Raw genomic sequence first — 24,757 nt, 5'->3', positions numbered from 1 at the left:
TTTGTGTTGAGACAGAGTCTCACTCTGTCGCCCAGGCTGGAGTGCAATGGTGCGATCTCAACTCATTGCAACCTGCAACCTCTGCCTCCTGGGTTCAAGCAATTCTCCTGCCTCAACCTCCCCAAATAGCTGGGACTACAGGAACCCATCATGCCCGGCTAATTTTTTGTATTTTTAATAGAGACAGGGTTTTGCCATGTTGGCCAGGCTGGTCTCGAACTCCTGACCTCAGTTGATCCACATGCCTCGATCTCCCAAAGTGCTGGGATTAGAGGCATGAGCCACCACACCAGGCCAGATCCTTTTTTGAGTCAGACAATGATAGAGCATTTGCCATGTGTCCAGTCACAGGGAGGCTGGGCCTCACGTCCATTCTCATTTCAGACTTAAGCCACATACTTTCTCCTGCAGATCTACGTTTAAGAAGCTTTTTCTGTATAAAACCAAGGATAAAAAGGAGGGCGTGGAGGAGTTGGAGAATGCTGTGTCCGGGCACGTGGTGCTGGAAACTGCCACCATGAAGAAGGGCCTGGAAGGTTGGTCACCTGCAGCCTCAGGGATAGCAGAGCCACCAGTGTCCCTGGGGACATTCATTGTCCCCAAATGGGGCCTTGAGTTGGCTATGAGCCAAGCCCTAGGCACAATGCCAGGGGTTTCTGGCCCTGGATAAAGGCATGCCGTAGGCAGTCCTCTGCATCCTTCCCCCAAACCCACCCTCACCAGCTGCTTCCTGTCCTGTCCTCAGCCCCCTCCGGACACCAGCACCGCCACACCACAGGTGAGAAGCGCACCAAGGAACCAGGAGGCAAAGGGAAGAAGAACCGAAACGTCAAGATTGGGAAGATCACGGTGTCAGAGAAGTGGCGGGAATCGGTGTTCCGCCAGATCACCAACGCCAATGAGCTCAAGTACCTGGATGAGTTCCTGCTCAACAAGGTGGGACCACTAGGCATGAGGCCCGGTCCGCAGGGGAACCATCACAGCCAGGCAGTGCTTTCTGAAACACACACCACAGGGCTTAGCAGGTCAAGAATACAAAGTGCAGGCTCAGGCCAAGGACAGTGGTTCATGTTTGTCATCCCAGCACCCTGGGAGGCTGAGGCAGAATAATCACTTGGGCCCAGCGGTTCAAAACCAGCCTGGGCGACAGAAAGACCCCATCTCTACAAAAGGTTTACATTTTAGCTGGCGTGGTGGTACACACCTGTAGTCCCAGATCCTGGGGGCTGAGGCAGGAAGATCGCTTGAGCCCAAGAGGTTGAGGCACCATGAGCCATGATCGCAGCACTGCATTCCAGCCTGGGTGACGGCGCAAGACCCTGGCTCAAAAATAATAATAATGCATATTTGGTCTCAAAGCAAAGATTGATGAAGCACTGTGTGCAACAGAAGTGGAGGCAAACAAGCTCTGGCTGCCTTCAGGAGGGTTATACCCCACGGGGGTGGGTGTTGGGCAATCCTGCAGCAGATAGAGCTACATTTGGGAGCCGCACAGCGGGCACAGGGGGTCGATGGGGACACAGAAGGATCACGAAACCCTGCTAGGAGTAGAGGCATCTTGAAATGACCAGACCATTCCAGGCATCCCCGTCCTAAGGTATGGCTGGGTGTTGAGCCCCTGTGTGGGGCAGCAGGAAGGCCCTGAACTGACCTGTAGCTCTCATCTAGGGGGGATTCTGTCCTCCAGGGAACACTGGCAATGCCCGGGGACATTGGGGTTACCACAGCCTGGAGGGAGGGCGCTGCTGGCTCTGGTGGGTGGAGGCCAGGGATGCTGCTTCACCTGCTGTGGTGCACAGGGCAGGCCCCACGGTGGAGAGTAGTCCTGCCCTGAATGTCAGTGGCTTTATAACTCTGGGTTGACGAGATGAGAGGTCAGGCTTGGCCAGAGGGACTGGATTTTATCCCGACAGCCTAGGGGATGACTTAAGAGAGGATACAAGTGATCCGTTGGGCACCTCCTCAGGTACGCAGGTCCCCAGGCCTGAGGCACGCAGGGTCAGCTCCTCTCTCCTTCCAGATAAATGACCTCCGTTCCCAGAAGACGCCCATCGAGAGCTTGTTTATCGAAGCCACCGAGAAGTTCAGGAGCAACATCAAAACTATGTACTCCGTCCCGGTATGTGGCGGCCCGGCCTGCAGCCTTTCCCATACCCTGCTCAGACCCGTCGTTCCCATCCGCCCCTTGCCCGGGCCTGCAGGGTGACGCCTAGCATTCCCACAGAACGGGAAGATCCACGTGGGCTACAAGGATCTGATGGAGAACTACCAGATCGTCGTCAGCAACCTGGCCACTGAGCGTGGCGAGAAGGACACCAACCTGGTCCTCAACCTCTTCCAGTCACTGCTAGATGAGTTCACCCGTGGCTACACCAAGAATGACTTCGAGCCAGTGAAGGTGGGCAGCCCAGCACACCACACCCACCCATGCCTTGTCATGATCACTTACACCAAGCCCACCTGACATGCCACGCCCACCCATGCCCTGCCCATACCACGCCCACCATGCCATGCCATGATCACTTACACCATGCTTACCTGTGCCTTGCCATGATCACTTATGCCACACCCACCCATACCACGCCTATGACATGCAACATGCTATACCTACCCATCGCTTGCCATGATTACATGCCACACCCATTTGTGCCATGCCTACCTCCTGGTGGGGAGCCCTGCACCCTCCCCAACAAGGCCTCATTTCTGGGCATGGGGTGTCTGAATGGGGGGTGTTAGGGACAATGATGCCACTCCAGGTGAGGGAGGGTTCAGGGTACCCAGATGCCTGGGTTATGGGGTGCCAGGGGTGGGTTGGGGCACTTCCCAGGGGGCCCCCGCCGACCTCCTCCTTGTGTTCCTCACAGCAGAGCAAAGCTCAGAAGAAGAAGCGGAAGCAGGAGCGCGCTGTGAGTAGGCTACACCTGGATGAGAGTCCCAGCAGGCGAACGTTGGCAGGAGCATGCACGTGTGTGTCAGTGTCAATGTGTGCATGGGCCTGTCTGCACGCTTGTGTGTGTGTGGATACGTGTGAGTGTGTTTTCTCCCCAGCACATACGGAGCCGTAGTCTTGAATAAGCAGACCCACCCCTGAGATCCCGTGGGCCATCTTCCACCAGTGGCTGGGGAGGGCTGCCTTCCCCTTCCCCCACCCAGCGCCCTTCTCTGGCCTCACAGGTCCAAGAGCACAACGGGCACGTGTTCGCCAGCTACCAGGTTAGCATCCCGCAGTCTTGCGAGCAGTGCCTCTCCTATATCTGGCTCATGGACAAGGCCCTGCTCTGCAGCGGTGAGTGGCTCCCCGCCCAGGCCCCAAACCCCTCCACGTCCCCCACCACCCCTCACTGCTCAAGAGGGCTTCAGGGCCAGGAAGAATGGCTCACACCTGTAATCCCAGCACTTTGGGAGGCCGAGGCAGGGGGATAGCGAGGTCAGGAGTTCGAGACCAGCCTGGCCAAGATGGTGAAACCTCATCTCTACTAAAAATATGAAAATTATCTAGGCACAGTGGTGGGCATCTGTAATCCCAGATACTCAGGAGGCTGAGGCAGGAGAATCACTTGAACCTGGGAGGCAAAGGTTGCCGTAAGCCGGGATCATGCCACTGCACTCTAACCTGGGCAACAGAGCAAGACTCAGTCTCAAACAAAAAAAAAGGGTCTTCACCCCAGCCCAAGCACCAGGTCACATCTTTCTGGACCGTTGTCCCAGCCATATCCCACCCCCTCAAACTGTCCACCATCACCCAAGGGGCAGAGCCCAATTCTCAGCTGGCCCTGAGGCCCCCAGTACCTAGCACCCACCCCCATCTGCAGCCTCCTGTCCTCCTGGGCCCTGCCTCGGCCCCCAGTAGCCAGCGCCCGCCCACATTTGCAGCCTCCTCTCCTCCTGGGCCCTGTCTCTCTGTATATACGCTGCTCCACTGCCTGAACCATTGGCCCCTCCTTCCCCAGGCTCCTCATGGTCCCTCCCCTGTAGGCCAGACTCAGCCCCAGGGGACCCTAAGAGACAGACAGGGCCTAGGAATGACCCAGCTGATCCATGGTCACACAGCTTTGACGTGGCCAAGCCAGGACGCAACCCCAGGCAGCCTCCAGAGGCCCAGGAGGGCCAAGAGGGCCTCTCCCATATGTGTTTTTCTGCCAGAACCAGTCGGGCCAGGGTCTTTTCAGCCCAGAAAGCAGCCCCACCACCCCATATCTGTCCAACAGTCAGTTGTCATGGTCCTGAGACACAGATGCAGGACCCAGGCCCGTCCCCTCACCTGATTCCATCCTTGCTGGGTGCCAGACATTCTCTTCTTTAGCGTAACCAGTGTACCCTCTCCCAAGACGTCAGCTGGGTGGCCTGGGATTCAGTGTGGTTGGAAGAAGGAAAAGTAGCATTGTCTTTGCCCCATGACATCCTCATCCCAAGTCCCCAAGGCCACCTCCTGGCAGGACTTTTAGACCTTTAGTTCTGCCAGGAGTTGGCCCTGAGGACTTGGGGCAAGGATGTCACAGGTCCCACAAACACCTGCTCATGGTTCCGCTAGCCAGACTGGGTCTGAGGCCGCGAATGGCCACCTTGAGCTATGAAGCCTGCCCACACGGCCTCCTCTCTCAGGAGTCAGGGCACAGGTGCCTGCAGTGGGGGTTTAGAAGTCGGCAGGCCAGGCACAGTGTCTCATACCTGTAATCTCAGCACTTTGGGAGGCCGGGGAGGGAGGGTCGCTTGAGCTCAGGAGTTCTAAACCAACCTGGGCAACATGGCAAGACCCCGTCTAAACAAAAAAATACAGAAATTAGCCAGGCATGGTGGTGCACACCTGTAGTCCTGGCTACTTGGGAGGATCACCTGGGCCTGGGAGGTCAAGGCTCCAGTGAGCTATGATAGCGCCACTGCACTCTAGCCTGGGTGACAGAGTGAGACCCTGTCTCAAAAAGAAAAAAAGGAAACGAAAAAGAAGGCAATCCAGGCCGGGTGCGGTGACTCAGCCTATAATCCCAACACTTTGGGAGTCCAAGGTGGGCGGGTCACCTGAGGTGGGGAGTTCAAGACCAGCCTGACCAACATGGAGAAACCCTGTCACTACTAAGAATACAAAATTAGCCAGGTGTGGTGGCACATGCCTGTAATCCCAGCTACTTGGCGAGGCCGAGGCAGGAGAATCACTTGAACCCGGGAGGCAGAGGTTGTGGTGAGCCAAGATTGCACCATTGCACTCCAGCCTGAGCAACAAGAGTGAAACTCCGTCTCAAAAAAAAAAGGCAGTCAGCGGCTCCCGGCCAGCTGGGTGGGTGGCCGCAGGAATCTGGAGTCCCCAGCACCCTCTGTGACTCCCACCCTGTGACCTCCTAGTGTGCAAGATGACCTGCCACAAGAAGTGTGTGCACAAGATTCAGAGCCACTGCTCCTACACCTACGGGAGGAAGGTGAGTGCAGGAAGCCTGGAACTTTCTAGAATGACACTTCACTCAGAGCCGGGTGCACCGGGAGGTGGTGCTTGATGTGAGGGCCAAGCGAAGCATTGAGCAGCCAGCAGGGGGCGGCTGTGGCCTCTGGTGCTGCAGAACACACCATTGTCCCTGGTTCTGTCCAAACCCCTTGAGGCTCCCAGGCAGGGCCCAGGCCTCTGTGTGTGTCTCAGCTCCCCCAGCTCTACTCATCCTTGCTCCCAAGAGAGTCCTGAGCCATGTAAAGGGAGGCCCCCCAACTCTGTGCATAAGGATGGGGTCCTGGGTGGTAGGGGTGCAACAAGAGTCAGGGTCTACTTCTGTGAGGCGGCTGTGGGGGCCAGGTTATAGCTCTCTCCCCACAAAGGACCACCCATGCCTTGGGTAGCCTACAAAGGAAGCCCCTGCCCAGTGGCTGCCACCCTGGCCTTGACCTCTGCAGCCCCACACCCCCAACAACTATGCAGAAGGAGACAGGGAGGGACAGAACAGCAGAGGAAGCCCCAAGGGCCTTGTGCGGGACCAGGAGGGACAGGCCCCTAGAGACAGCTGGAGAGGAAGACAGCCAGGCCCAGACCTGACCCCCCGACACCCGGCACCGCAGGGCGAGCCAGGCGCTGAGCCGGGCCACTTCGGCGTGTGCGTGGACAGCCTGACCAGCGACAAGGCCTCGGTGCCCATCGTGCTGGAGAAGCTCCTGGAACACGTGGAGATGCACGGCCTGTACACCGAGGGCCTCTACCGAAAGTCGGGCGCCGCCAACCGCACTCGGGAGCTCCGGCAGGCGCTGCAGACAGGTGGGTACTGCAGGCAGGTGGGCGCGGTGCCAGGCCCCAGGCACAGCCATCCCACCAGTGCGCCGCTCACCAGTCCCACCCCACTCACCCCACAGACCCCGCAGCAGTCAAGCTGGAGAACTTCCCCATCCACGCCATCACAGGGGTGCTGAAGCAGTGGCTGCGGGAACTGCCCGAGCCCCTCATGACCTTCGCACAGTACGGCGACTTCCTCCGAGCCGTTGGTGAGCCCCACCCGCAGGTGGCCATGGCCAGGGTACAGCGCTTGCTGTAACCAGCCCAGGAGGCAGGACCACCCAGTTCACAAGCTGAGAAACTGAGGCCTGAAGCAGTCGGCCCAGCCAAACTGGGTCCCCAGTTTGGGGTGGGGCCAGGACGACTCTGTAGCCATCCATTCTTGCCTGGGCACCACAGGGTGGATGGCACCCGTGCATCTCAGGTCGTGTTGGTGGGGACAACAGGCACCTTGGGGACCCTTGGGAGCTGACGCCCTCAAACCCCACTGCTTGCAGAGCTGCCAGAGAAGCAGGAGCAGCTGGCTGCCATCTATGCTGTCCTGGAGCACCTTCCAGAAGCCAACCACAACTCGCTGGAGAGACTCATCTTCCACCTCGTCAAGCAAGTGCCTCCCCACCTGCCCTCTGTGGGGTTAGGGTCGCACTGGGAACCCCCGAGGCAGCATTTCCCAGAAGACCCGAGCTGGCGTTCTGTGGTGGTTTCGAACCAGGATGCAGACCGCTGTTGGGGGTTCTGGGAGGGGGCCAGGCTCCTGGGCTGCCCAGGTCCTTTGAGGTGCCTCTCTGTGCTGCAGAAGCATCTTGCAGTGCTGGGCTGTGGCACTGCTTTCCTAACAGGCACCCCAGGGCTCAGAAGTTCAGTCTTGGGGCTCCCTGGGACCTCCCTCCCTCAGCCGTAGCCGTCCTCTAACTGCCAGTGACTGTGCAGGGTGGCCCTGCTCGAGGATGTCAACCGCATGTCACCCGGGGCCCTGGCCATTATCTTCGCACCCTGCCTCCTGCGCTGCCCTGACAACTCGGACCCCCTGACCAGCATGAAGGATGTCCTCAAGATCACCACGTGAGTGTCCGCCCTGCCTCGGGACCCCACGACAGCTCCATCCATCTCTGTGTAAATAAATGTGTAAAAAAAAGTCCAGAGCCAAGTGCAGCAGTTCACACCTGTAATCCCAGCTACTTTGGGAGGCCAAGGCAAGAGGATCACTTGAGGCCAACGGTTCGAGACCAGCCTGGGCAACATAGTGAGACCCTACAAAAAATTCTGAAATTTTAAATTTTTATTTAAATATAAAAATTGTCTCTACAGAAAATTTAAAAATTTTTATTTAAATATAAAAATTGTCTCTACAGAAAATTTAAAAATTAGGCCAGGCAGCCTGTAATCCCAGCACTTTGGGAGGCCAAAGTGGGTGGATTCCTTGAGGCCAGGAGTTCAAGACCAGCCTGGCCAACATGGTGAAACCCCATCTCTATTAAAAATACAAAAATTAAGCTGGGCAAGTCGGCTCACGCCTGTAATCCAGCACTTTGGGAGGCGGAGACGGGCGGATCATCTGAGGTCAGTAGTTCAAGACCAGCCTGACCAACATGGAGAAATCCCATCTCTACTAACCATACAAAATTAGCCGGGCGTGGTGGTGCATGCTTATAATCCCTGCTACCTGGGAGGCTGAGGCAGGAGAATCACTTGAACCCAGGAGGCAGAGGTTGCGGTGAGCCGAGGTCACGCCGTTGCACTCCAGCCTGGGCAACAAGAGCAAAACTCCGTCTCAAAAAAAGAGAAAAAATACAAAAATTAGCTGGGCCTGATGGCATGTGCCTATAATGCCAGCTACCAAGAGGCGGAGGCTACAGTGAGCTGAAATTGCACCACGCACTCCAGCTGGGCAACAGAGTGAGACTCCGTCTCAAAAAGAAAATTTTAAAAAATTATATATATATATATAAACTAGCCAGGTGTGGTGGCAGGCACCTGTAATCCCAGCTGCTTAGGAGGCTGAGGCAGAATAATTGCTTGAACCCAGGAGGTGGAGGTTGCAGGGTTGCAGTGAGCCGAGATCACACCACTGCACTCCAGCCTGGGTGACAGCGAGACTCCGTCTCAAAAAAAAACAAAAAAGCGACTATCCAGATGGCAGTGATCCCAGCAGTTGTGTCTTTCTGAATGTGCTTTAATGAGCACACCCCATTGTACTAAAACAGAACTTTTAGCAAAGGCTGGATGACAGGCGAATGGTAGTGGAGTCCTGTCTGCTACAAAGCGTCCTGTCGTGGGAGGATAAGGAACAAGCAGCAGCTCCTGCAGGTCGCACCATGGAGCTCACCCAAACTGAGTCCCCCTGGTGCTGACCACTCCCGGCTGAGTCCCTCTGGTACTGACCACTCCGGGCTGAGTCCCTCTGGTACTGACCACTCTGGCCTGAGACCCTCTGGTACTGACCACTCCGGGCTGAGTCCCTCTGGTGCTGACCACTCCGGGCTGAGTCCCTCTGGTGCTGACCACTCCGGGCTGAGTCCCTCTGGTACTGACCACTCTGGGCTGAGACCCTCTGGTACTGACCACTCCGGGCTGAGTCCCTCTGGTACTGGCCACTCTGGGCTGAGTCCCTCTGGTACTGACTACTCCGGGCTGAGTCTCTCTGGTGCTGACCACCCCAAGCTGAGTCCCTCTGGTTCTGACCACTCCGAGCTGAGACCCTCTGATATTGACAACACCAGGCTGGCCTTGACCACCAAGTGGGCATACTGTGGGTCAGAGCACATGTCTGGAGCCCCTGGGGCCATCTGCCTGCTGCCCCTGGGACAAACTGCCCAGCAGCTTGGACTTCTGTGGGAGGCAGGATAATCCCCACCCTGCTGGTGACTAGGGGGTTCAGTTCACTCTGACCCTCCTTCAAACAAGGAGGCGTGCAGAGACAGGAGACTCAGGCTCAGAGAGGTGGAGTGAGCTGCCGAAGGACACACAGCATAGGAGCCTTCACAGCCGTGTCCCAGGCACTGCTTGGTCTCTGAGCCTCAGCCACTGCCCCCCAGGTACCAACTCCTGGACCTTAAATGTGCCCGGGGCGGTAACTGAGTCACTTCCTCCCATGGGCCTTCTCTGTAGGTGCGTGGAGATGCTGATCAAGGAGCAGATGAGGAAATACAAAGTGAAGATGGAGGAGATCAGCCAACTGGAGGCTGCAGAGAGCATCGCCTTCCGCAGGCTTTCGCTCCTGCGACAAAATGCTGTGAGTACCAGTGATCGCGGGGGCGGGGCCTCTTTGGTGGGTGGGGTCTGGTGCTGGGCAGGGCCTTTGGCGTGGTTTGGTTGGTGGGCGGGGTCTTGGTGGGAGGGGGGCCTTGGGTGGGCGGGACCTCCCATGCCAAGGATGGGACTGGGTAGTGGATGTAGTCTCGGGTAGCCCGGCAGGGCCTCCCTTTCCAGTTCCCCGCCCACTCCTACCACACCCTTGGCCATAACCAGCCTGGTTGGGGCCACCAGGCCGTGCAGGCAGGGGCAGACTTACTGCCTTGAACAAAAGACAATGGTCCTCGCTCAGCCTCACTCCAATTGTGTCCCTCTAGGTGAGGCAGGTGGGGGACCAGTTTCCCACTTGCTGGTGGTTCAGGTCATCAGTCCAGCCTTGTCCCTTCTGACCTGGGCCCTCTGCCCCAGGGAAATGTCCCCAGAGCAGAAGAACCAGCCCCACAGTGCGGGGGTGCGTTAGTGGGGAATGGGCTCTGGGCTCTTGTGGAAACCAGGGACCCCCTGTCTTGGTACTGGTCATTGGATGTATCCCCAGCTCATGCCTGTGTCTGTCTTGGCCCGTGTGGTCACCCTATGTTCATCTCTCTCCCAGCTATGGCCTCTCAAACTGGGGTTTTCGTCTCCCTATGAGGGGGTCCTGGTATGTACGCGTTCGGTGGGCCCGCAGTGCATGTCTCCTGGTGCAGTGCATGCTGGGGTTCCCTGGGGCCCCAGGCCCCTGGTAGGATAGACGGAGCCTGTCCTAACCTTCCGGAAGTGCATGCTGGGGAGGCCGCTTGCCTGCTGACCTGTGCTCAGGACGACTAATCGGCCACCGGACCACCACTCTGTGCCATGGGATTCCTAGAGAAGTCTCACTAAGAGCCCAGCACATCCACATCAGAACTAACCTCCTGGGATCTGCTCACACCTCTGGCACTAACCTCGCCCACTCAGAGGAGTCAGTTAGACCCCTTGCTTCTTTGTTTCAGAACAAGAGCCCCAAGGCCCGGGACAGCCAGGGGGAGGAGCTGGAGGTGCTGCTGGAGGAGGAGGCAGCCGGTGGTGATGAGGACCGGGAAAAGGAGATTCTCATTGAACGGATCCAGTCCATCAAGGAGGAGAAGCAAGTGGCCCGGTCCCCTCCCTCAGTCCTTCATGTGTAGGGCAAGCTGGAGTACAGGTTCCATCTCTGGTGGTCCGCTTGGCCTCGCCAGGTTTGGTCCTGTCATCCCTGACACTAGGCAAACAACACTTTTTTTTTTTTTTTTTTGAGACAGTCTCTCGCTCTGTCACTCAGCTGGAGTGCAGTGGTGCGATCTCGGCTCACGGCAACCTCCGCCTCCCAGGTTCAAGCGATTCTCTGCCTTAGCCTCCAAGTAGCTGGGACTACAGGTGCCCACCACCACACCCAGCTAATTTTGTGTTTTTGGTAGAGACAGGGTTTCACCACATTGGCCAGGCTGGTCTTGAACTCCTGACCTCAAGTGATCCCCCACCTTGGCCTCCCAAAGTGTTGGGATTACAGGCATGAGCCACTGTACTCGGCCTTTATTTCTGAGACAGGGTCTTGCTCTGTCACCCAGGCTGGATTGTAGTGATGCGATCACGGTTCACTGCAGCCGCAATCGCTTAGGCTCAAGGGGTCCGCCCACCTCAGCCTCCCCAATAGCTGGAACCACAGGTGCACACCACCACGCCTGGCTAATTTTTTTACTTTTTTTTTTTTTTTTTGAGACGGAGTCTCACTCTGTCACCCAAGCTGGAGTGCAGTGGCCAGATCTCAGCTCACTGCAAGCTCCGCCTCTCGGGTTCACGCCATTCTCCTGCCTCAGCCTCCTGAGTAGCTGGGACTACAGGCGCCGCCACCTCGCCCGGCTAGTTTTTTGTACTTTTTAGTAGAGACGGGGTTTCACCGTGTTAGCCAGGACGGTCTCAATCTCCTGACCTCGTGATCTGCCCGTCTCGGCCTCCCAACGTGCTGGGATTACAGGCTTGAGCCACCGCGCCCGGCAGTTTTTTTACTTTTTGTAGAACAGGGTCTGCCTATGTTGCCCAGGCTGGGTTCAAACTCCTGGGCTCAAGCAATCCTCCTGCTTGGGGTGGGGGGAGGTTGGGGACATAGAGTTACATCTAGGAGCAGGACGGCCTGCTCTGTTCCACACTGGCCTGGCCCTTTTGGTGGAGTGGCCTTGGACACCACGACCCTTTCTCCTCCAGGGAGGACATCACCTATCGGCTGCCGGAGCTGGACCCAAGGGGCTCAGACGAGGAGAACCTTGACTCGGAGACGTCGGCCAGCACCGAGAGCCTGCTGGAGGAGCGGGCCGGGCGGGGGGCCTCGGAAGGTCAGTATTAAGGTAGCGTCTGCTTTTCTCCTTCCCATCCATCCCAGCAGGCCCCAGGGCGAGGGTCCTCCAACTGCCGGCCCTGAAGCTGCAGTAACCCTGCCATCTGTCTCTCAAAAGGGCCCCCTGCGCCTGCTCTCCCTTGCCCCGGCGCGCCCGCCCCGAGCCCCCTCCCCACCGTGGCTGCCCCTCCACGACGAAGGCCGTCGTCCTTCGTAACGGTCAGAATGAAGACCCCCCGGCGGACCCCCATCATGCCCACGGCCAACATCAAGCTCCCACCAGGCTTGCCCTCCCACCTGCCTTGCTGGGCACCGGGTGCCCGGGAGGCGGCTGCCCCAGTGCGGCGCCGGGAGCCACCTGCCCGCCGCCCGGACCAGGTACATTCCGTGTACATCACGCCCGGGGTACACCTGCCAACGCAGGGCGCCCTGGAGCCCCTAGAAGAGGATGGCCAGCCACCTGGGGCCAAGCGGAGGTACTCGGACCCCCCAAAGTACTGCCTGCCCCCCGCCTCGGGCCAGGCCAATGGCTGAGGGCCACAGCTGACAAAGTCTGCATGTCCGAGGACGGCCCCCGCACTGGAGCTGGGCGCCAGAGCTGCAGAGCTAGTGTTCGGCCCTCAAAGAAGGATCCAGAATCAAAAGCTCAAGAGCGACGTGAGGTGGGCACCGGCCCCAAGTGCAGAGTCAAGGCAGGGAGAGGCTGGCTGGAGCCAGGCCCCCCTCGCACCCAGCCCCCAAATCACCGACGCACCTGCGGGGAGCGCCACATCTCCGCCTGCGGCCTCACATCTCCCCACTCCCCTTTTGTACGCGTAACTGTTTCTTTGTACGTGGTTTATGTAACTTTAAACTGTAACAGCCTTAATGGAAGACCAAATGGTTTTTTATATGTGTATGTACAAAGTTTTCTATTAACGCTGCCCGTCTCCCTTATAACCTGGACTTGAGCTGTCAGAGCGGAGGCCACTAGGCCCCTGCGCGTCTGAGGCTCAGACCCCTGCTATGGTTGGCTTGGGGTGGCCAGTGGGCTGGGACCCTCCATGAGAGTTTTGGACACTTGGGCCACCTGACCCATGCCCGTCTGACACATGTCTCCGGGGGACAGCCACCTGGCCAATGTGCATGTGAGGACGTGCTGGAACCTTCCATGGGGGTCTAGGCTATTGGCTGAAGCCAGGACATGAGTCAGGGACACCACAGACCTCACATGCCAGGGAGACTTGAATGTGGCTGTCACTCTTCCGGACGCCAAGGGCTGCAGGAGGCTGGCTGCTCTTGGCACTACCCACCCCATGTGACAGAACGGGAGTCAGTGACTCAGGACTGCTCACGGACCAGGAGGGCAATGCCTGAAGTCAGACCTCCCTACAGGTCAACAGGGACAACCTGGGGATCTCTGGAGCAGGGTCCTCCTCTCTCAGGCTTGGCCCACTCCCCCAGACACCTGGACACATGGCCACAAATCTGGGACAAAGAGCCCTCCGCACGGCGTGAAATAAAAAGTGCCTGAGAAGTGTGTGCCTGGGATGCCTGCTCATGTGGGATCGGGCTTGGAAGAGCAGGGCCAGGTGGTGGGGGTCTGCCCTGTGGCCTCAGCCAAGAAGAGTACAGGGTATGATGGAACACTGTCGTCAAAGATCTGTCTTGACCCTCCAGCAAATGGAGTTCCCAGCAGAGCCTCACTTGGCGAGGAGCACCTGCTGTCCTGGGCGCCCTCTCTGGCCTCCCTGTTTCAGTGCCCAGCCTCTGGAGCCTAAATGTCAGCTGCAGCCACCACCCATCCATCAGAGGTGGCCAGTTCCCGGTGGGCACAGCAGGACAGGAACAGATGGGCTCCCAGGCTGCCACCAGATGGGAGTTGTGGGCACTGGCTGGCTGGTGTTGGTTGGGGGCCCTGAAGAACCCAAGTCCAGACTGCACATGCCAGAGGTTGAGGGGCTTGTCCAAGGCCACACAGCTGGGAGGGGCATGGCTGGGATTTAGATTCTGCCCTGCCAGCCTCTAGAGGCCCCTTTGACAGACCCTGGGTTTGGTCTCCATGGTTGTGGGGTTTTTTTGTTTGTTTGTTTGTTTGTTTGTTTGAAACATGGTCTCTGTCACCCAGGCTGGAGTGCAGTTGGTGCGATCTCAGCCCACTGCAGCCTCCACCTCCCAGGTTCAAGCAGTTCTCCTGCCTCAGCCTCCCAAGTAGCTGAGATTACAGGTGCGCACCACCACACCTGGCTAGTTTTTGTATTTTTTAATAGGGTTTCACCATGTTGGCCAGGCTGTTCCAAACTCCTGACCTCCAGTGATCCACCCACCTCACCCTCCCAAAGTGCTGGGATTGCAGGCATGAGCCACCACACCCAGCCCTCCATTGTATTTTTCTTTTTTTTTTTTTTTGAGATGGAGGCTTGCTCTGTTGCCCAAGCTGGAGTGCAATGGTGCAGTCTTGGCTCACTGCAACGTCTGCCTCCTGGGTTCAAGCGATTCGCCTGCCTCAGCTTCCCAAGTAGCTGGGATCACAGGCACCCACCATCACGCCCGACTAATTTTTGTATTTTTAGTAGAGATGGGGTTTCACCATGTTGGCCAGGCTGGTCTCAAACTCCTGGCCTCAGTTGATCACCTACCTCAGCCTCCCTAATTGCTGGGATTACAGGCGTGAGCCACTGTGCCCATCCGTCTATGGTATTTTTCAAGGACATCAGGCCCACTGATGTGACCAAGGTACAGATGATCTAAGGTATGGGAAAACATGAGAGCTGCATGCCAGGCCCTGGCCCCTGTGAAGCCCCCACCCTCATCCTGTCACTCCGGAAGAGGGGCACTGCAGGCATAGGGGTACTCAGCTTCCAGGTAATGAGGTGGGCTGAGAAGGGGTTCTCTCCACGGGGGTCTGGGCGTTAGGGGGGACCCAGCCCCACCTTGCTCACTTGGAAGCAGAGCTGCTCCATGTCCCCCTTGAGGCAGGTACTGTCACACTACATTTCCCGAGGGAAGAAACGGATCAAGAAAAGTTAAACTCGCCCAGGGCCGGGGATGGAATCAGAGCTGGAGCTGTGACCTGGAAGCTCATAACCGCAATACAGATGAGCCCCGCTGAGGTGGGGGAAGCCTTGGATTCCTGAATCCCAGGCTAGAGACCCTACAAGAGAAATCGGGAAGGGCGCGTGGAGGTGAAACAGCTCCGACTGGGAAGAATCCAGGTAGTAGTGGGGAGGGGGAGGTACTTTGAGCAGGCAAAACAGAACAAGAGGGCACACTGCAGGGGGGTCTGACACCCGAAGACCCCGGTCGTCCTATCATTCCCGAAGGGTTAACACGCTCTCGAAGAAAAGGAAGTGATTCGCCTGAGTAAGAAAGAATGGGGTGGCGCCTCTCCTGTTTTTTTAAAATAGAGGTAGGGTCGCGCTATATTGCCCGGGCTGGCCTCGAACTCCTGGCTTCAAGCAATACCCTTCCCAATTCCGCCTCCTAAAAGGCTGGCATTACAGCCCGGAGCCCGGCCCAGCGCCCCGCCTCAAAACAAGATATTACTTATGCTCCAAACAAAGATAGGCCAGAGAACCGGAGCAGGCGAAACATCCGCCCGGAAGGCCACTTGAAGGCACTTCCGCCCTCTCTTAACATGGCGCCGGCGGAAGGGGCGGGGTAGGGCCAAGCGATAATGGCGGCGTCGAGGCTGGAGCTTAACCTGGTGCGGCTGCTATCCCGCTGCGAGGCGATGGCAGCGGAGAAACGGGACCCGGACGAGTGGCGCCTGGAGAAGGTGAGGGGAATCTCGCACTGCCGCGTAGAGTCCGACTCCCGGGGGGGTGGTTCCTAGGGTTGGAAGCCACCTAGCCCGACTCCCCTGCCCCAGTAGCCTCTCGGGCAGCCGCCTTTCCGGTCAGTCCCGCCACGTCTACCTGTAGCTTCCGCCCCGTCCTTGGGACTCCGCCCCTCCCCCACTTGCCCCGCCTCCATTGCGCTTGACCCCTCCCATTTGTCGGCCCCGCCCCCCACTCCCATGAGCAGGACGTGGGAACGACCCCCGGGTGACAATCCACTTTTCCTCCCCAGTACGTGGGAGCCCTGGAGGACATGTTGCAGGCCCTGAAGGTCCACGCGAGGTGAGTGCAGGCAGCCTCACCGCTTTCACATCAGCACGTGGCTATTCTGGGACATCCCAGTACGGCTGTCCCAGCTGGGACCCTTCCCTGAGCTGGGGACCATGGACAGGTTTTCTTTTTCTTCTTCCTACCTCCCAGCAAACCGGCCTCTGAGGTGATCAATGAATATTCCTGGAAGGTGGATTTTCTGAAGGGGATGCTGCAAGCCGAGAAGCTGGTGAGAAGGGGTGCCCCTGCCCCCTTAGCCCCCATCACCGCTCACTTTCGTCCCCAGGACCTGCCCCTCCAGTGACTTCTCTTCCCACATTTCTGCAGACCTCCTCCTCAGAGAAAGCACTGGCCAACCAGTTCCTGGCCCCTGGCCGTGTGCCAACCACAGCCAGAGAGCGAGTGCCCGCCACAAAGACGGTGCATCTGCAGTCACGGGCGCGGTACACCAGCGAGATGCGGAGTGAGCTACTAGGCACGGTAGGGCTCCTTCCCTGGTCCCTGGGAACCCCTTGGACAGGGACAGGGGTTCTATGCCTGCAGGCAACCAGAACCACAATACTGTCAGATACAGGGGCTCTGAGGGGGTCCAGCAATCTCTTCCCTGGGTCATCACACAAGGCTGCCCAACAGGGGGACACTGTGGCTAAGGCTTTGCTAGATGAGTAGCAAATTTGGTACAAGGCAAAAGTGGACTGTGTCTGGTTAAGCCCCCGAGTTGGCCCAAGAGCAGGGTTTGAGTCCTGGCTTGCAACTTACAAGACACGAAAGTTTCTTCAGCTGTAAAAGAGGATGACAAGTTCCTTTCTGAGCACTTTATGTGGATCAGCTCAATCTTTTAAAATATGAGCTGTTGTGGCAGGGTGCGGCAGCTCACGCCTGTAATCCCAGCACTTTGGAGGCCGAGGCCGGCGGATCATTTGAGGTCGGGAGTTAGAGACCAGCCTGACTAACATGGAGAAACCCCGTCTTTACTAAAAATACAAAATTAGCTGGGCATGGTGGCGCATGCCTGTTATCCCAGCTACTCAAGAGGCTGAGGCAGGAGAATCGCTTGAACCTGGGAAGCAGAGGTAGTGGTGAGCCAAGATGGATCCATTGCACTCCAGCCTGGGCAATAAGAGCAAAACTCCATCTCAAAAAATATATATATATGAGTGGTTGTTACCAGTTTACAGTTGAGGAAACTGAGGCTCAGAGGTCATGGGATTTCCCCATGTCCTGACTGAGGGTGAAAAGGTTGAGATCAGAAGGGACAGGTTTGGGAACAAGACAAGGGGGGGTGACTTCATGGCATTTACTTTTTTTTTTTTTTTTTTGAGATGGAGATTTGCCGAGGCTGGAGTGCAGTGGGGCGATCTCTGCTCACTGCAACCTCCGCCCCCTGGGTTCAAGCGATTCTCCTGCCTCAGCCTCCTGAGCCACTGGGATCACAGGCACCCCCACCACACCTGGCTAATTTTTTGTATTTTTAGTAGAGATGGGGTTTCATTATGTTGGCCAGGCTAGTCTCGAACTCCTGACCTCAGGTGATCTGCCCACCTCGGCCTCCCAAAGTGCTGGGAGTGAGCCACCGCGCCCAGCCTCATACCACTTACTTCTTTCCACAGGACTCTGCAGGTGAGTCACCATGAACACAACAGGACTTGAGGGCCAGCTGCCTAGGACAAGACATATATCCTTGCTGCCCTGGGGCCTCCACGCCCAGCCTCATTCCAACAGCAGCATCACCAAATTACGCGTGGAGGAGGAGCCAGGACAGAGGAAATGGCCCCGAGAGGAAACAGAGCTAGGCACTCCTGCCGGGCACAGTGGCTCACACCTGTAATCCCAGCACTTTGGGAGGCTGAGGCAGGTGGATCACCCGAGGTCAGGAGTTTGAGACCAACCTGGCCAACATGACCAAACCTTGTCTCTACTAAAAATACAGAACTTAGCCGGATGCAGTGCCGCCTAGTCCCAGCTCCTCGGGAGGCTGAGGCAGGAGAATTGCTTGAACCCAGGAGGTGGAGGTTGCAATGAGCTGAGGTCGCACCACTGCACTCCAGCCGGGGCAACAGAGCAAGACTCCGTCTCAAAAAGGAAAAAAATTAGTCAGGCGTGGTGACGCACACCTATAGTCCCAGCTACTTGGGCTGAGGCGGGAGGATTGCTTGAGCCTGGGAGGGGGAGGTTGCAGTGAGCTGAGATCGCGCCAGTGCACTCCAGCGGGGTTGACTGAGAGAGACTCTGTCTCAAAACTAAGCAAATAGATAACTTTGTTAAAGCTAGGCACTCCCAGCCTATGGGACCAAGGCTAGGCTGGAGGGAGGGACCTGGGGTCTGAGGGAACCGAGACAGGAGTAAGGAGGCCCTCCTAGAAGAGGGGGTATTCAAGCATGGTCAGAAGCCAACGGGACAGCAGACAAGATGAGGAAACACCATTCCAAACAGCAGACCCAGCACAGGCAATGGTTAGGATGCCGGAAACAGGAAACCAACACTTGCCTTTTTGCTTGGCCCGTTTTGCTTTCAGAGCCTGAGATGGACGTGAGGAAGAGAACGTGAGTGTCTGCGGCCCTGGGGCAGTAGTGGCAATTGGGTGGTACGGCAGGGACGGGGTGGCACTGGCCAAACCCTGGACCACTGAGGCACTACCACAAGGATCGAAACCAACCAGAAGCCGATTCTGTGGATGCTCTTCGCGGAAGTCAAAGTAGGCCAGACGCAGTGGCACACGCCCATAATCCCAACACTCTGGGAAACTGAGGCAGGCGGATCACCTGAGGCGAGGAGTTCAAGACCAGCCTGGCCAACATGGCAAAACCCTGTCTCTACTAAAAATACAAAAAATTAGCCGAGTATGGTGGCATGCGCCTGTAGTCCCAGCTACTCGGGAGGCTGAGGCAGGGGAATCTCTTGAATCCGAGAGGCGGAGGTTGCATTGAGCCGAGATGGTGCCATTGCACTCCAGCCTGGGCAACAGAGTGAAACTCAGTCTCCAAAAAAAAAAAAAAGGGCTGGACGCAGTGGCTCACGCCTGTAATCCCAGCACTTTGGGAGGCCGAGGCGGGTGGATCACCTGAAGTCAGGAGTTCAAGACTAGTCTGACCAACATGGTGAAACCCCATCTCTACTAAAAACAAAATTAGCCAGGTGTGGTGGCAGGCACCTGTCATCCCAGCTACTTGGGAGGCTGAGGCAAGAGAATCGCTTAAACCCAGATGGCAGAGGTTGCAGTTAGCTGAGATGGTGCCATTGTACTCCAGCCTGGGTGACAAGAGCGAAACTCTGTCTCAAAAAAAAAAAGTCAAAGCAGAGGAAGGGAAACTGAGTCCCACACAGGGCTGTGGCTGAAGCCATGACCTTTGGCTCCCTTGAAAATGTGTTGGTTAGGTGCAGTGGCTCATGCCTGTAATTCCAGCACTTTGGGAGGCTCAGGCGGGGGGATCGTGAAGTCAAGAGATTGAAACCATCCTGGCCAACATGGTGAAACCTCGTCTCTATTAAAAATACAAAAAAATTAGCTGGGTGTGGTGGCGGGCCCCTGTAGTCCCAGCTACTAAGGAGGCTGAGGCAGGAGAATCACCTGAACCCAGGAGGTAGAATCGCCTGAACCCAGGAGGTGGAGGTTGCAGTGAGCTGAGATCATGCCATTGCACTCCAGCCTGGGCGACAGAGCGAGATGCTGTCTCAAAAAAAAAAACAAGAAAATGTATTGGTCTTCTCCTCTTTCCCACTCCATCTCTCATGCCCTCCTCCCTCCATGTGTGAGATCAGCGGAGTGGCAGGGTCCCAGCCAGTGAGTGAGAAGCAGTCGGCAGCTGAGCTAGACCTCGTCCTGCAGCGACATCAGAATCTCCAGGAAAAGCTGGCAGAAGAGATGCTAGGACTGGCCCGGAGCCTCAAGACCAATACGCTGGCCGCCCAGAGTGTCATCAAGAAGGACAACCAGGTGTGGAGACTGGGGGAGCTCGCCAGCCTCTGCCCTGAGGCATCAGAGAAGGCTTCCCAGCACAGGAGCATGGTGGCTGGGGCTTTGTGGGATGAATAGGAGTTTTGTAGAAGGCAAAAATGGCATTTCCTACAGAGGGCACAGCACCAGCAAGCGACAAGAGGTGCAGGCCAGCCCCAGGGAAGTAGAGAGAAGCTATTCAGGCCCCAGTCCTGTTGACACCCTTTCCACCTTCCCCGCAGACCCTGTCACACTCACTGAAAATGGCAGACCAGAACCTGGAGAAGCTGAAGACAGAGTCAGAGCGGCTGGAGCAGCACACGCAGAAGTCAGTCAACTGGCTGCTCTGGGCCATGCTCATTATCGTCTGCTTCATCTTCATTAGCATGATCCTCTTCATTCGAATCATGCCCAAACTCAAATAAAGACCCCCGCCCACCTTGTCTGTCTTCCTTCTGTCCCCTGTCCCCATCCAGCAATGCCTTTCAGGGAGGGCAATGAGATGGGAGGGTCTTTGGAGGTCCCTGAAGAGCCACAGAGAGTGTGTGAGCAGGGAAAGAAGAACTTCAGCGCCAGATGCGGGGGCTCACGCCTGGAATCCCAGCACTTTGGGAGGCCAAGGCAGGTGAATCACTTGAGGCCAGGAGTTCGAGACCAGCCTGGCCAACGTGGTGAAACCCCATCTCTACCAAAAACTACAAAACTCAGGCGGGCATGGTGGCACATGCCTGTAGTTCCAGCTACTTGGGAGGCTTAGGCACGAGAATCGCTTGAACCCAGGAGGTGGAGGTTGCAGTGAGCCGAGATGGCGGTACTGCACTCCAACCTGAGCAACAGAGCGAGGCTCCATTGCAAAAAAAAAAAAAAAAAAAAAAAAAAAACAGAAAAAGTCAGGCTGGCGGGTGGTGACTCATCAAACTCTCCCTCCACCCACGTTCCTCTGGAGCCTACCCGATAATGGACGAGGCCCAGCCCCAGGAGGCCTTAGGAGCCTCCGATTGGCAGACTCACAGCCAAACTCAATGCCTTCAGCAATGTGAGGCCCAGAGTGAGGCCAAAGGGTAGGACAGGGGCTTGGAGGGTCGAGGAGGAGTGGGGTAATTACAGGAGCTCAGCCTGGAGGAGGGGGTCTCAACACTAGGTCTTCCCTGGAATTGAAGGCAATAGTTTGAGGAAACAGCTCAGCCACACTGCAGCCCCAGCTCTTGGGACACTACAGATCCCTCACACAGTCACTCGACAAACACACATGGGTCGTGCCCAGCGCTCCCTGGAGACCCTGCCCTCCCCAGGTCACAGTCTGATCATTTCAAAGGAGAACTGGGTGGGTACTAGGGTAGGGGTCCTGAAAAGGGTCGTGGAGTAGGAATTCTGGGATCTTGAGCCCTGCTCTCACACCAGCTCCAGACAGGGCACAGCCTGTAAGGGAGCAGCTGAGGGGCTTGGTGACAAGGTCTTGGGGTGTCTGCCCCATGGCAGCATGACGGCATTGTGGAGACCCTGGGAGGTACCCAATGGACCCCCATCCAATGGATCCCATCACACAGTGAGTAAAACCATTAGGTAGGGATTTTTTTTTTTTTTTTTTTTTTGAGACTGTCTCGCTCTGTGGTCCAGGCTAGAGTGCAGTGGTGCAATCATAGCTCACTGCAGCCTCAACCTCCTGGCCTCAAGCAATCCTCCTGCCTTGGCCTCACAAAGTGCTGGGATTACAGCATAAGCCACTGTGCTCGGCCCAAGTAGAGATTTTTAAAAGTGCTACTGGCAGCTTTTAAAAAGTAGATCAAGGCCGGGCACGGTGGCTCAAGCCTGTAATCCCAGCACTTTGGGAGGCTGAGGCAGGCGGATCACCTGAGGTCAGGAGTTCGAGACCAGCCTAGCCAACATGGTGAAAACCCATCTCTACTAAAAGTATAAAACAGCTGGGCATGGTGGTGGGCACCTGTAATCCCAGCTACTTGGGAGGCTGAGGCAGGAGAACTGCTTGAACCCAGGAGGCAGAGGTTGCGGCGAGCTGAGACCGCACCACTGCACTACAGCCTGGGCAACAAGAGCGAGACTCCATCTCAAAAAAAAAAAAAAAGAAAATGTAGATCATAAGAATGAGACTGAGCCAGGCATGGTGACTCACACCTCTAATCCTAGCTACTGGTGAGTGTGAGGCAGAAGGAACCCTTGAGCCCAGGGATTGGAGGCTACAGTGAGCAGCGATCACGCAGCACTGCACTCCAGCCTGGGTGACAGAGTGAGACCCCTACTCAAACAAAAAAAAAAAAAAAAAAGAAAGAAAACCACATTGGCCAGGGCACTGTGGCTCACGCCTTGTAATGCCAGCACTGTGGGAGGCCAAGGTGGGAGGATCGCTCGAGCTCAGGAGTTTGAAGCCAGTCTGGACAACATGGTAAAACCCCATCTCTACAAAAAATACTCCCAGCTACTTGGGAGGCTGAGACAGGAGAATGGCTTGAGTCCAGGAGTTGCAGGATGCAGTGAGCTGTGATCACGCCACTACACTCCAGCCTGAGCAACAGAGCAAGACCCTGTCTCAAACAACAACAACAACAAAAGGCAGTACATTAATGCCTCAGAAAACAAAATCACAGATGCCGAAATGACAAATTGTACTGTTTAGCCTCCATTACCCAAAGGCTCCTAATTTGAAAAGAAAGGCTCCTAATTTGAAAAGAAAGGAAATAGATGGAGATTTTCCTCACTTCACTGAACAATCTCAAGCCAAAGGAAGCATCGACTTTAATGGGCAAATACTCAAAATTTCTGCCATCAAAATGAGGAATAGACCAGGCACGGTGGCTAATGCCACCTGTAACCCCAGCACTTTGGGAGGCTGAAAGAGGTAGATCACTTGAGGTCAGGAGTTCGACACCAGCCTGGCCAACATGGTGAAACCTTGTCTCTACCAAAAATACAAAAATTGGCCAGGCGCGGTGGCTCATGCCTGTAATCCCAGCACTTTGGGAGGCCGAGGCAGGCGGATCACAAGATCAGGAGATCGAGACCACGGTGAAACCTCATCTCTACTAAAAATACAAAAAAAAATAAGCCGGGTGCGGTGGCGGGCGCCTGTAGTCCCAGCTACTCGGGAGGCTGAGGCAGGAGAATGGCATGATCCTGGGAGGCGGAGCTTGCAGTGAGCCGAGATCGCGCCACTGCACTCCAGCCTGGGGAACAGAGCGAGACTCCGTCTCAAAAAAAAAAAAAAAAAAAAAAAAATACAAAAATTAGACAGGCATGGTGGCACGTGGCTGTAATCCCAGCTACTCGGGAGGCTGAGGCAGAAGAATCACTTGAACCTGGGAGGCAGAGGTTGCAGTGAGCCGAGATCATACCATTGCACTCCACCCTGGGTAAAAGAGTGAGACTCCAGCTTAAAAAACAAAAACAAGGCTGGGTGCGGTGGGTCATGCCTGTAATCTCAGCACTTTGGGAGGCCGAGGCAGGCGGATCACCTGAGTTCTGGAGTTCGAGACCAGCCTGATCAACATGGAGAAACCCCGTCTCTACTAAAAATACAAAATTAGCCAGGCGTGGTGGCACGTGCCTGTAAACCAAGCTACTAGGGAGGCTGAGGCAGGAGAATGGCTTGAACCTGGGAGGCAGAGGTTGTGGGGAGGCAGAGGTTGTAGTGAGCCAAGATCGTGCCATTGCACTCCAGCCTGGGTAACAAGAGTGAAACTACGTCTCATAAAAACTTGGTTTACAAAAAAACAAACCTAGGAGAATGGAACGGGGAAGGATGCTCACAGTCACCCTGTCTCCATAATTTAACATAGTCTTGAGGTGGTAGTCAGCACAACTAGAAGAAAAAAAGAAATGGTGCCAAATATGGTGATGCACGCCTGTGGTCCCAGATACTCCAAAGGCTGAGGCAGGAGGATTGCTTGAGGCCAGAAGATAGAGACTAGCCTGGGCAACATAGCAAGACCCTATAAATAGAATAAATAAAATGCCAGCCATGGGGCTCATGTCTTTAATCCCAACCACTTGGGAGGCTGAAGCAGGAGGACCGCTTGATCCTAGGAGTTTAAGACTCGACTGGACAACATAGCGAGACCCCATCTCTACCAATAAAAATTTAAAAATGTAAAAATTATCCAGATGTAGGCCACCTGGTGTGGCTCACGCCTGTCATCCCAGCACTTCGGAAGGCCAAGGCAGATGGATCACTTGAGGTCAGGAGTTCGAGATCAGCCTGGCCAACATGGTGAAACTCTGTCTTTACTAAAAAATACAAAAATTAGCTGGGTGTGGTGGCAGGTGCCTGTAACCCCGCTACTCAGAAGGGTGAGGCAGGAGAATTGCTTGAAACCAGGGAGGCAGAGGTTGCAGTGAGCCATGATCGTGCCATTGCACTCCAGCCTGGGCAACAGAGCAAGACTCCATCTCAAAAAAATAATAATTATCAGCTGGGTGCAGTAGCTCATGGAGGTAATCCCAGCACTTTGAGATGTTAAGGTGGGTGGATCACGAGGTCACAAGTTTGAGATCAGCTTGGCCAAAATGGTGAAACCCTATCTCTACTAAAAATACAAAAATTAGGCCAGGTGCGGTGGCTCATGCCTGTAATCCCAGCACTTTGGGAGGTCGAGATGGGCAGATCACAAGGTCAGGAGTTCAAGATCAGCCTGGCCAACATAGTGAAACCCTGTCTCTACTGAAAATACAAAAATTAGCCGGGTGTGGTGGTGCACGCCTGTAGTCCCAGCCACTTGGGAGGCTGAGGCAGGAGAATCGCTTGAACCCGAGAGGTGGAGGCTGCAGTGAGCCGAGATCGCCCCACTGCATACCAGCCTGGGCGACAATGTGAGACTTCGTCTAAAAAAAAAAAAAATACAAAAATTAGCCAGACGGCCGGGCGCGGTGGCTCAAGCCTGTAATCCCAGCACTTTGGG

At 56.1% G+C, this 24,757-nt stretch overlaps 2 protein-coding genes across 2 annotated transcripts in view; both read left to right on the top strand.

Moving 5' to 3' along the window:
• Positions 1-13,349, top strand: part of MYO9B (myosin IXB) — a 136,434-nt gene extending 123,085 nt beyond the window's left edge. Inside the window, 16 exon segments of the mRNA XM_023229693.1 lie at positions 412-536; positions 746-936; positions 2,021-2,119; positions 2,225-2,398; positions 2,865-2,906; positions 3,175-3,286; positions 5,338-5,411; positions 6,037-6,229; positions 6,325-6,453; positions 6,742-6,847; positions 7,175-7,306; positions 9,353-9,476; positions 10,468-10,601; positions 11,696-11,823; positions 11,944-12,350; positions 12,352-13,349. Of these exon segments, the coding sequence (XP_023085461.1) occupies positions 412-536; positions 746-936; positions 2,021-2,119; positions 2,225-2,398; positions 2,865-2,906; positions 3,175-3,286; positions 5,338-5,411; positions 6,037-6,229; positions 6,325-6,453; positions 6,742-6,847; positions 7,175-7,306; positions 9,353-9,476; positions 10,468-10,601; positions 11,696-11,823; positions 11,944-12,350; positions 12,352-12,372 (2,191 nt within the window). The 3' untranslated portion in view covers positions 12,373-13,349.
• A 1,078-nt stretch (positions 13,350-14,427) lies between these two features.
• On the top strand, positions 14,428-20,288 carry USE1 (unconventional SNARE in the ER 1). Its single transcript, XM_023229694.3, has 8 exons — positions 14,428-15,582; positions 15,876-15,925; positions 16,064-16,142; positions 16,241-16,393; positions 17,524-17,533; positions 18,429-18,456; positions 19,673-19,847; positions 20,090-20,288. The coding sequence occupies exons 1-8, from the start codon at positions 15,481-15,483 to the stop codon at positions 20,270-20,272; spliced, it is 780 nt and encodes a 259-aa protein (XP_023085462.1). The 5' UTR covers positions 14,428-15,480; the 3' UTR covers positions 20,273-20,288.
• Positions 20,289-24,757: the final 4,469 nt, after the last annotated feature.

Source organism: Piliocolobus tephrosceles, chromosome 21, assembly GCF_002776525.5.
Source record: "Piliocolobus tephrosceles isolate RC106 chromosome 21, ASM277652v3, whole genome shotgun sequence".
Taxonomy (NCBI): Eukaryota; Metazoa; Chordata; class Mammalia; order Primates; family Cercopithecidae; genus Piliocolobus; species Piliocolobus tephrosceles.
Note: the sequence above shows the minus strand (reverse complement) of the source record. Positions and strands in the feature narration are given on the sequence as shown.